This window comes from Scyliorhinus torazame, chromosome 8 (assembly GCF_047496885.1).
Source record: "Scyliorhinus torazame isolate Kashiwa2021f chromosome 8, sScyTor2.1, whole genome shotgun sequence".
NCBI classification, from domain to species: Eukaryota; Metazoa; Chordata; class Chondrichthyes; order Carcharhiniformes; family Scyliorhinidae; genus Scyliorhinus; species Scyliorhinus torazame.
The window spans coordinates 220603242-220615628 of NC_092714.1; the positions used below are offsets into that span (position 1 = coordinate 220603242).

General features: G+C 47.5%; 1 protein-coding gene across 6 annotated transcripts in view; it reads right to left on the reverse strand.

The window, feature by feature from the left end:
* Nucleotides 1-12387, reverse strand: part of arfrp1 (ADP-ribosylation factor related protein 1) — an 82821-nt gene that overhangs the window by 26980 nt on the left and 43454 nt on the right. For 5 of the 6 annotated variants that reach the window (XR_011948760.1, XM_072514789.1, XM_072514791.1 and 2 more), the window contains exons 2-3: nt 12292-12378; nt 3916-4009 (exon numbers count right to left, since the gene is read on the reverse strand). Coding sequence is in view for 5 of the 6 variants with exons in the window: in XM_072514789.1 (XP_072370890.1) it covers nt 3916-4009; nt 12292-12311 (114 nt within the window). In the remaining variant the exon portion in view is untranslated. Of the gene's footprint in view, nt 1-3915; nt 4010-11953; nt 12099-12291; nt 12379-12387 lie in introns of those variants that run through there. The other variant, XM_072514793.1, reaches the window with a different exon arrangement.

Here is a 12387-nt window from a genome sequence, read left to right on the forward strand (position 1 = left end):
AAGGATAAGAGTGGTCCTAGGATGAATGTGCTAAATTGGGGGAAGGCTAATTATAACAATATTAGGCGAGAACTGAAGAACATGGATTGGGGGCGGATGTTTGAGGGCAAATTAACATCTGACATGTGGGAGGCTTTCAAGTGTCAGTTGAAAGGAATTCAGGACCGGCATGTTCCTGTGAGGAAGAAGGATAAATACGGCAATTTTCGGGAACCTTGGATAACGAGAGATATTGTAGGCCTCGTCAAAAAGAAAAAGGAGGCATTTGTCAGGGCTAAAAGGCTGAGAACAGGCAAAGCCTGTGTGGAATACAAGGAAAGTAGGAAGGAACTTAAGCAAGGAGTCAGGAGGGCTAGAAGGGGTCACGGAAAGTCATTGGCAAATAGGGTTAAGGAAAATCCCAAGGCTTTTTACACGTACATAAAAAGCAAGAGGGTAGCCAGGGAAAGGGTTGGCCCACTGAAGGATAGGCAAGGGAATCTATGTGTGGAGCCAGAGGAAATGGGCGAGGTACTAAATGAATACTTTGCATCAGTATTCACCAAAGAGAAGGAATTGGTAGATGTTGAGTCTGGAGAAGGGTGTGTAGATAGCCTGGGTCACATTGAGATCCAAAAAGACGAGGTGTTGGGCGTCTTAAAAAATATTAAGGTAGATAAGTCCCCAGGGCCTGATGGGATCTACCCCAGAATACTGAAGGAGGCTGGAGAGGAAATTGCTGAGGCCTTGACAGAAATATTTGGATCCTCACTCTTCAGGTGATGTCCCGGAGGACTGGAGAATAGCCAATGTTGTTCCTCTGTTTAAGAAGGGTAGCAAGGATAATCCAGGGAACTACAGGCCGGTGAGCCTTACTTCAGTGGTAGGGAAATTACTGGAGAGAATTCTTCGAGACAGGGTCTACTCCCATTTGGAAGCAAATGGACGTATTAGTGAGAGGCAGCATGGTTTTGTGAAGGGGAGGTCGTGTCTCACTAACTTGATAGAAGTTTTCGAGGAGGTCACAAAGATGATTGATGCAGGTAGGGGAGTGGATGTTGTTTATATGGACTTCAGTAAGGCCTTTGACAAGGTCCCTCATGGTAGACTAGTACAAAAGGTGAAGTCTCATGGGATCAAGGGTGAGCTGGCAAGGTGGATACAGAACTGGCTAGGTCATAGAAGGCAGAGAGTAGCAATGGAAGGATGCTTTTCTAATTGGAGGGCTGTGACCAGTGGTGTTCCGCAGGGATCAGTGCTGGGACCTTTGCTGTTTGTAGTATATATAAATGATTTGGAGGAAAATGTAACTGGTCTGATTAGTAAGTTTGCAGATGACACAAAGGTTAGTGGAATTGCGGATAGCAATGAGGACTGTCAGAGGATACAGCAGGATTTAGATTGTTTGGAGACTTGGGCGGAGAGATGGCAGATGGAGTTTAATCCGGACAAATGTGAGGTAATGCATTTTGGAAGGTCTAATGCAGGTAGGGAATATACAGTGAATGGTAGAACCCTCAAAAGTATTGAAAGTCAGAGAGATCTAGGTGTACAGGTCCACAGGTCACTGAAAGGGGCAACACGGGTGGAGAAGGTAGTCAAGAAGGCATACGGCATGCTTGCCTTCATTGGCCGGGGCATCGAGTATAAGAATTGGCAAGTCAGGTTGCAGCTGTATCGAACCTTAGTTAGGCCATACTTGGAGTATAGTGTTCAATTCTGGTCGCCACACTACCAGAAGGATGTAGAGGCTTTAGAGAGGGTGCAGAAGAGATTTACCAGAATGTTGTCTGGTATGGAGGGCATTAGCTATGAGGAGCGGTTGAGTAAACTCGGTTTGTTCTCACTAGAACGACGGAGGTTGAGGGGCGACCTGATAGAGGTCTACAAAATTATGAGGGGCATAGACAGAGTGGAAAGTCAGAGGCTTTTTCCCAGGGTAGAGGGGTCAATTACTAGGGGGCATAGGTTTATGGTGAGAGGGGCAAGGTTTAGAGTAGATGTACGAGGCAAGTTTTTTTTACACAGAGGGTAGTGGGTGCCTGGAACTCGCTACCGGAGGAGGTGGTGGAAGCAGGGACGATAGTGACATTTAAGGGGCATCTTGACAAATACATGAATAGGATGGGAATAGAGGGATACGGACCCAGGAAGTGTAGAAGATTGTAGTTTAGTCGGGCAGCATGGTCGGCACGGGCTTGGAGGGCCGAAGGGCCTGTTCCTGTGCTGTACATTTCTTTGTTCTTTGTTCTATGTACGGTTGATGCCTTTGACAGCTCTACAACAGCAGTGATATACAGAATATTTTTATTACACAGAAATATAGAAAATAGGAGCAGGAGAAGGCCATTCAGCCCTTTGATCCTGTTCTGCCATTCAACATGATCATGGTTGAACCTCTATCTCCACACCATACTCCGGCACATATCTCTTGACACTTTTAAAGTCTAGGGGGGCTGGTTTAGCACAGTGGGCAAAACAGCTGGCTTGGTAACGCAGAACAAGGCCAGCAGTGCGGGTTCAATTCCCGTACCGGCCTCCCTGACAGACGCTGGAGTGTGGTGACTAGGGGCTTTTCACAGTATACAGGTCCAATTTTTCATTAGTGTCACAAGTAGGCTCACATTTACACTGCAATGAAGTTAATCTGTCCTTGTACGACAATCCTGCCACCCCCGGGATCAGTCTGGTGAACCTTCGCTGCACTCCTTCCATGGCAATTATATCCTTTCTTAGATAAGGAGACCAAAACTGCACACAGTACTCCAGGTGTGGCCTTACCAGGGTCCTGTACAATTGCAGTAAGAATCCTTCCTCCTGCACTCGAGTCCTCTTTCAATGAAGGCCAACATACCATTTGTCTTCCTAACTGCTTGCTGTACCTGCATGCTTGCTTTCAGTGACTGGTGTAGTAGGTCCCTTTGCACATCAACATTTCCTAATCTACCATCATTCAAATAATACTCTGCCATTCTGTTTCACCTTCCCACCAAGTTTCATGTCAACCGCAAATTTTGAGACATTACTTTTAGTTCCCTCATCCAAATCATTGATGTATATTGTGAACAGCTGGGGCCCCAAGCACTGACCCCTGCAGGGCCCCACTAGTCACTGCCTGCCACTTGAAAAATACCCATTTATTCCTGTTCTCTCCTTCCTGTCTGCTAGCCAATTCTCAATCCAAGCCAATATTCATGCGACAATATTTTATTCAATCGGTTCTAATTTTGTTATTACATATATGACAAATGTAAAGATTCACACAAATCAGCATAAAGATGATGTAATTCCCAAACTTTGCTTGTTATGAACACATTGGAGATCATTCTTTAGCTTTTCTCGATATCCTTAAACAACGTACAGTTTACTCTTCTTAATTCAAAGCCATTTAATAATTTGAATTATCTACTTTGATTTTAAGCCATGACTTTCTGCTGCATTTACATTGATTGATTTGAAATGCTACATCATTTTTTAGAGCAAAACACAATGGAGCAAAGATGGCATCTGATTTCTGCCAATTTACACTGCCAACTTGCACATTATTTTAAGAGCTCGGCGCAAACAGTTATATACCAACTTGAAGCTTTTTTCATTAAAATTTAACCAACATTTGCAAGCCAATGTTACAAAACTCATAAGGCAACAGCTCTTGGAGTATCAAAGGAAAGAAAGGGGATGAAAACCACATTCCACGACAGACAGAAATGTACCATTTTAAGCAATGCAGTGATGTTGACACAGAAGAGGCGTGATGATGGGAGGCATTGGATACAGAAGCATATACATGGGTAAAAGTATGAATGTACGCAATATGAAAGAAAGAATGAGATAAAGAAAATAAATTTTTAAAAATAGACATTTTTATTAACTAATTATTGTATATTAACTAATCACATTATGAAGGTAAGCCAAGTGCCACAAATATAATCTCACAGTTTTGCCTGCATTGTCCAATCCCAAGATCAGAATGCAATACTCATCCTTCTGGAACATGTACTTCCACAGGCCAGACAGTAGTGTGTACATCCTACAAAACAAAATAAGTATGCCTTATAAATATTTCATCACAAATAAATACATCAAAGTTATACTCCCAGTGCTACAGCAATCTCACAGACAAACTGGACTCTGACAGCAGTGCTGTTATAAGTGGCATGAATGCTCGCTGGTATTGCTAATACTACACAATAGCTTTGACAAGAATAAGGGAATTGTAATAAATCCAGGAATGCTGCAACCAAGGCTGCAAATACTCTGTAGCTACAAGTCTAAATGTGCAGTTTGTGGAAAGTACTGTACATTTGGTATTGTACTACAGAGGTCAGAATCACAGCCTATTCAGCAAGCCAATCAATTTAAATGAAAGCTTCCAACAACTGATCTGAATTTTCTCCGGGTCACTGTCTGTGTGGAGTTTGCACATTCTCTCCGTGTCTGCGTGGGTCTCACCCCCACAACCTAAAGATGTGTAGGGTAGGTGGATCGGCCATGCTAAATTACCCCTTAATTGGGAAAAATTAATTGGGTACTCTAAATTTAAATAAAAACTGATCTGAATTTTGTTTTTCTTTTACAATGTACCACGTTTAAGAAGTGTAAATATTCTTTGTGTTCCATTCTTACACCCACAATCCTATATTTAAAAACGTCTTCCACTACAGGCACCCGAGCCACTCATTCATGCCCACTACTTGCAGCAAATGTTTTTCTCTCCCTTTGTTGGCTTAGTTGGCCTAGTTCTAGGGGCATTACCTTCCCGACTCGCTCCCACCTCCACCCCACCATCATCCAATGTATGCCTTTCATCCTCTCTCAGTAGCTGTTTCCTCAGCCATGAAGAGAGGCTAGTTAGGCTGGGGTTGATTTCCTTGGAGCAGCGAAGGCCAAGGGGGGATCTGGTCAAGGCATACAAAATTATGAGGGGTGCCAATAGGGTAGATTGGAAGGAATTTTTCCTCTTAGTAGAGAGGTCAATAACCGGGGGGGGGGGGGCATAGATTTTAAGGTAAGGGCAGGAGATTTAGAGGGGATTTGAGGAAAAACATTTTCAACCAGAGGGTGGTGGGCATCTGGAACTCACTGCCTAAAAGGGTGGTAGAAGCAGGATCCTTCACAACATTTAAAAAGTATTTAGATGGACACTTAAAATGCCATTGTGTACAAGGTTACAGATATGCTGGAAAGTGGGATTAGAATAGATAGGTGCTTGTTGGCCAGCATGGACATGATGGGCTGAATCCTTTCTGTGCTGTAAAACTCTATTTGTTCCTATGACTATATAGTTAAGTGTGATCCTGGTTCACAATTGCTCATCATCTTCTCACTCCCCACCCCACTTCAAAGCTGATCCTAGCTACAGCCATGATCATAGTGCCTGCTCCCAATAAGACCACCAATGGCCATTCTGTAAGTATAAATTTAAAAATATTATAATATATAACATTGAAAAATAATTTGGGTGTCACCTCTAACATCAGGATGATTCCTCGCATACCTCTCAATCCAGCTCCACCACTTCACTTCCCTTTGCCTTTCCCTTCTCTCCACACGGTTTTAGATTGCCCTGCAACTTCTAAGTTTCTGCATCAGTCTGACACTATTAGAATAATAGGTTTGGGTGAATGTAATGGATTGGATTGTAAAGGGTTATTTGTTTACTGAGCACGGTGTAGCCATGAGAACAGGCCTCCAAGGCCAAATTAGAATGTGCTAGGTGATAAGGTGTTGTCACGAGAACTAAAATGTTGCTTCAGCACAAGTTCCACATCAGCGGGGATCTGATGGTGGGCATGGTGTAGTCGCACACAGGCAGCTCCTGTTTGAAGGCATATGAAAGAGCTCTTTTTACCAGATACTGAGTGGAATTTTGATTAAAAGGTGAAGGTGAAGGTTGATGGAGTAGTTTCCCCGGGAGTGGTAAGTCCGCTGGTTACCAAACCCAGCAGAAGACGGTGAGAGACCTGGCCAAAGAGTTAGAGGAAACCTGTGCAGTAGCAGCCAGTGTAAGAATGGCTACGGGGGAAAGGGCTGCTGCAAGGTGGAAAGCCCCAGCTGGAGCAGTTGATGGCTTTTATTAAAGAGGAATTCAGCCAGCAGAGGAAGGAAATGTGGGAGGATCGCTCGAGGACCATCGAAGGAGCTGTGGTACCCCTGATGTGCGGGTGGGGAAGTGTTTGGAGGTGCAGGGGTCGCAGATTCAGGAGATCGAAGGAGTGATCTCGGACCACAGCGATCGTGTGGTGGCTCTGGAGGCGGAGGTTGGGCTCCTAGTGGGACCGGTGTAAAACGTTGAGGACAAAGGTGGAGGAGCAGGAGAATACCTCAAGAAGGCAGAACCTGCAAATAGTGGACCTGCCTGAAGGAGTGGAAGGTGTGAGTGCCACGAGGTATGTCTAAGAGACACTGGCGGGGCTGGTGGCAGAAGGGGTGCTAGATAAGGCCCCTAAAGTAGACCGAGCGTATAGGTCCTTGAGACAGAAGAAGCCTAGAGCTGGGGAGCCGCCACGGGCGGTGATTGTGAGACTGCACAAATGTGTGGAGAAAGAGAAGATTTTGCGTTGGGTCAAGGCGAAACGTACCTGCGATGAAAGGGAACAAGATCTGAATATATCAGGACATCGGAGCAGAGTTGGTGAAGCGGCGGGTAGGGTTCAACAAGGCCACGGCGGTGCAGCACCGGCAGCTGATCAGATTTGGGGTGCTCTACCCGGCAAAATTATGGCTTACATTCAGAGGCCAGGAGTATTATTTTGAGAACAGAAGCGGCCGAAGACTTCATTAAGGAGCATAAACTGGGGGAGAACCAAGTGGACAATGCTTGGGAACCGGGGTGCTGGCACTTCGTAATGGTTGGGAACATGTTCGAAGTGGGGTAGGGACTGGGGTTTTTTCGTCCCCTCCGGTTTGGAAGGGTTCTTTTTTGGGTTTGTTGTTTACTGTTGGGATTGTAGGGATTGAAAAGTTTATGTGGGGATGGATGCTCCCACCCTCCTGTTTTATGGGACTGTTTGTGTTTAGCATCTGTTTGTTTCCTTTTGGGAGAGGCGGCCAGGGATTCAGGAGCAGACTTTGTTTGAGTGGGGGAGGGCAAGGTCAGCAGGGCGGTGCCTTCTTCCTTGAGCTGAGGAGTGGGGGGAAGGGGAGGTCATTGGGAGGTGCCTTTGGGCAGGGGCTGTCACGCTAGCAGGTGATGCTGGTGAATGGACGTGAGGTGGTGGGGGACAAGGCCGAGAGGGGGGGCCGGAGGGGGTGGGGTGTGTTGTGACGTGGCAGGGGGTGAGAGATGACATGGTCAGGGGCGGAGAAGGGGGCCATCTGGGTTGGGCTAGGTATAGAGTGGAGAAGATGACGCACGGTAGAGGGGATTGGAGGCTTACGCCTCCGGTAAGACTGGTAACGTGGAATGCCTGGGGACTGAATGGGCCGGTTAAAAGGTTGTGGGTGTTCGCGCACCTCAGGAGCTTGAAAGCGGGGGTGACCTTTCTGCAGGAGACACACCTCCGTGTGAAAGACCAGGTTAGGTTAAGGAAGGGGTGGGTCGGGCAGGTTTTTCACTCGAGGTTTGATTCAAAATCGAATGGAGTGGCGATTTTAAAAGAAATGGATGCGAAGGAGGTGGGGGATCCGGGTGGGAGATATGTGATATGGGAGAGTGGGATATTGGAAGGGGAGCCGGTGGTGTTGGTAAATGTGTATGCCCCAAATTGGGATGATGTGGGTTTTATGAGGGGGTTGCTGGCAGCGATCCGGGATTTAGCCACGCACCAGTTGATCATGGGAGGTGATTTTAACTGTGTCCTAGAGCCAAGGGTGGATAGGTCGAGACCCACGTCAATGGGTAGGGTACGAATGGCGAGGGAGCTGGGGGGGGGGGGGGGGGGGGGGGGTTATGGAGAGGATAGGTATGGTGGATCCATGGTGCTTTCAGAACCCAGGGGAAGGGAGTATTCCTTCTTTTCACACATCTATAAGGTGTATTCGAGGATTGATTACTTTGTAGTGAGTTGGGGATTTTGGTTGGGGTGGAGAGGGCAGAGTATGCGAGGATAGTTATCTCGGACCATGCGCCCCACTGGCTGGAGAATCGGTTTAGATCGGGACGAGAGCAGAGGCCCAGGTGAAGGTTTGATTCAGGGTTGCTGGCGGATGGAGGTTTTTGTGATAAGGTGCGGGTGGCGATTAAGGAGTATGTGGAGTTGAATCAAAATGGGGAGGGGTCGGCGCCATTGTTTGGAAAGTGCTGACGGTAGTGGCCTGGGGGGGAAATTATTCTATTTAAGGCTCGTCCACTGAGCGAGATAGTGGAGGTGGACATGGAGAATTTGAGAGTGCCGATCACAGATGGACTGGCGAGGAGGAAAAAGTTGCAGGAGCAGTTTGACAGGTGGACAATGGGGAGGGCAGTAGGGCAACTGCGTAGGGCAAGAGGGGTGCAATATGAGTATGGGGAGAAGGCGAGCCGCATGCTGGCGCTCCAGCTGCGGAGGCAGGCAGTGTCCAGGGAAATATTGCAGGTACGGACTGGGGCTGGAGATGTGGTGTCGGAGCCAGGGAAGATAAACGAGGCGTTTAGCGAGTACTACCAAGGACTGTACAAGGCAGATCCGTGGGGCGAGGAAGGGGACATGGGGCGGTTTCTGGACAAGCTGGAATTTCCCCAGGTGGAGGAAGCAAAAAGGCAGGTGTTGGAGGAGTCCCAGGGTCTGAGGAAGGTACTGGATAGTATCAGGGGTATGAAGTTGGAGAAGGCCCCAGGGCTAGTTGGGTACCCGGCGGAATTTTATAAGGAATTTGCGACGGACCTGGCACCACATCTGTTGGGGGGGGGGGTTTAATGAAGCGCTGGAGAAGGGGGAGCTGCCGGAGACGATGACACAGACAGTAATCATGCTAATCCCGAAAAAGGGGAAGAACCCGGTGGAATGTGGGTCATATAGGCCCATATCACTATTGAACACGGATGTGAAAGTATTGGCTAAGTTGTTGGCGGGGAGGATGGAGGATTGTGTCCCGGGGATGGTTGCAGAAGATCAAACAAGCTTTGTGAAAGGCTGGCAGCTCACGAGTAATATAAGACGGCTGTTGAATGTAGTGATGAATCCGTCGGGGGCTCTGGTATCGGAGGTGGTGGTGTCCATGGACGCGGAGAAGGCATTTAATCAGGTGGAGTGACGGTACTTGTTCAAGGTTTTGGGAAGGTTTGGGTTTATGGCATGGGTGCGGTTGCTGTGTGGGCACCAAAGGCGAGTGTGAGGACGAATAATATGAGTTTGCAGAGCTGTGACTTACACAGGGGTGCGAGGCAGGGGTGTCCGCTGTCGCCATTATTGTTTGCGCTGGCCATAGAGCTGTTGGCGATGGCTCTCAGGGGGTCGGCAGAGTGGCAGGGGATTATAAGGGGACAGAGGGAGCATCGTGAGTCGCTCTATGCCGATGACCCGTTGCTGTAAGATTCGGATCCGCTGGAGAGTATGGGAAGGATTCTGGTTCTGCTGGAGAGGTTTGGAGGGTTCTCTGGGTATAAACTGAATGTAGGGAAAAGCAAGGTTTTCCAGTGAATGAGCTGGGACGGTGGGCTGCCATTCACGGTAGCGAGGGATAGGTTTAGTTTTGGGGATTCAGGTAGCGAGGGAATGGACGGTGCTCCATAAGTGGAACGTAACAAAGCTGGTGGAGGAAGCCAGGGAGTACTTTAAGAGGTGTGAATCACCACTGTTGACATTGGCGGGGAGAATCCAAGTGGTGAAAATGAATATTCTTGTTTATTTTTCAGGCTTGCCCAATCTTTATACCAAAGGCCTTTTTTTGGAAATTGGATACGATCATTTCGGACTTTGTAAGGGCAGGGAAGGTGCCTAGGGTCAGGACCACCCTGCTACAGAGGCAGAGGCAGCATGGGGGGTTGGAATTGCCAAACCTGCTTCATTATTATTGGATGGCGAATGTAGATAAGGTGCGGCGATGGTGGGAAGGAGAAGGTGTAGAGTGGGTTAGGGTGGTGGAGGAATCTTGTAAGGGGTCCAGTTTGAGGGCTATGTTGACGGCAGGATTGCCAATAGCTCCTCGTACGTATTTAGGGAGCCCTGTAGTACAGTCCACGGTGAAATATGGAATCAGTTAAGGAGGCATTTTAGGGTGGAAGGGATGTCATTGTTAACGCCGCTGTGCGAGAATCATGGGTTTGTGCCGGGGGGATGGATAGTGTATGCAGGAGGTGGAGGGAAGTGGGACTGTCCAAGGTGAGGGATCTATATTTGAAGGAAGGGTTCGCCAGTCTGGAGAAGCTAAGGGAGAGGGTAGAGCTGCCGAGGGGGAATGAGTTCAGGATCTGTATTTGCATGAAAGGGCTGGAAGGTGTTCCCTCAGTTCCTGGGATACATTCTGTTGGAGCGACTGCTGCTTCCGGATGTGGAAGGGGAGGGAAAAATTGGGATATATACACATGGCTGGGGGGCATGGAGGTGAGCGGGTGGTGAGGATCAAGGAGAAATGGGAAGGGGAGTTGGGAATTAATTGGGGAGTATGGAGTGAGGCACTGTGCAGGGTAAATGAGACCTCCTCCTGTGCAAGTATCAGCCTGATACAGTTTAAGGTGGTACACAGGGTGCAAATGACTCAGGCAAGAATGAGTGGGTTCTTCCAGGAGGTAGCAGATGAGTGTGAGAGGTGTGGACGGAGACCAGCGAATCATGTGCACATGTTTTGGTGTTGCGAAAAATTTGGAAGATTCTGGGCGGGAGGTTCGCAGTCTTAACCAGGATAGCGGAGGAGGTGGTGGACCCGGACCCTTTGGTGGCGATATCTGTGGTTTCAGAGAAGCCGGAGCTCATGGAGAGGAGGAAGGCCGATGTCGTGGCCTTTGCCTCTCTGATTGCACTGCGGCGAATTTTACTGGAGTGGCGGTCGGCATCGCTACCGGGGGTAGCGGCTTGGTTGGGTGACCTGTACAACTTCCTGCATTTGGAGAAGATAAAATAGGAGTTAAGGGGCTCTGCAGAGGGTTTGAGAATCGGTGGGGGATGTTTGTGACCATGTTTGAGGAGCTCTTGATCGCGCAGGGGAGAATTTGTACAGATGTATAGTTGATTTCTGGGAAGTATGTTTCCCGGGGTGTTTATGTGTTGTACCCTGTTTTGATACATGTTTGTAATAAAATACATTTTTGAAAAATGGAAAAAAAAACAAGTTCCAAGGCAAATGCAATAAAGTTAATTTAAATTGCAGGAATCAAAGGGGAACATAGCTGCTAAGATGTGAGTCACAACAGCAATGGTGATAAGAGATCGTACAGTGGGAAAGTCTGCAGCCCGGAGTTAAACTATAGTGTAAGCATCCTCGACCAAAAAAAGGACACATTTATGTCGCACCTTTCATGCCCACCGGATATCTCAAAGCATTTTCCAGCTAATGAAGTACTACTAAAGTGCAGTCACAGTCAATTGGCATTGTCCCCAGGACAGATATTATCTTCATTGTCGCATCCTGCTTTTTAGGTAAGGCTGCCTCAAGACATAATGTAGCAACATGATGTAGTCACACCTGATTCAACACACCTTGAACCAAATATGTTCCAAGTTAAGGTGCATTGTTTAGCTAATATCACTCCTCAGATCTAATTATTCCCCACATTGTGTGCTCATTTTAGCTAAGGACACCATTTAATCTTGACATCAGTAAGAGTCTAATGAGACATAAAATTACATTCCACAGTTCTAAAAAATGCACCATCTGTCTTTACATAAATCGAAGTTCTCAAGCAAAAGAATAGGGCACAGTTTATAAATGTTTAATTCTTAGTATTTATAAATGTAAGGCAACCCCTAACCCATAATCAAGCTGCCATTAATCCTCTCTGGATGTAATGGCAGCAATGGGCCATAAAACTTTCAACATCCCTCACTGCCTCTTCTGTACTCCGACGTTTTCCGATTTAAGAAATCACCCTTTCGCTGCCAGGAAAGGCTCTTCTTACCTTCACACCTTTATATCCATTTAAACCCCTCTGATCTGTGGTCGCACTCTAAATTGTGCAGCAACCCCCCCGACTTCCACTTAGTCCGGAAGCATCCACTGATCGGACCGGATGCACAGCGACCCCTGGTGCCTCCTGGGAGTTGTAGTGTTTCCGGCGCTGCCACGTGAAAGGAGAAGGGGCATTAAAACTACAATATCCATAGGCACTGGCGCGAGCACCTCGGGTTGGGTGGGAGGGAAGGTTATGCACATGCGCAGAGCCAGCCGGCAGCCATTTTCAGATTGTGCAAGGTGACAGGACTTAAACTTTAACCTGTGCCAGAGAGGCTGACTGACCTGCTGAGGGGTTCCAGCATTTTTGGTTTTAATGCTATTCATCGGTCAATTTTGTATGCGGCACGCAGTCAAAGCCCTTTTGGTGATCTGAAATCA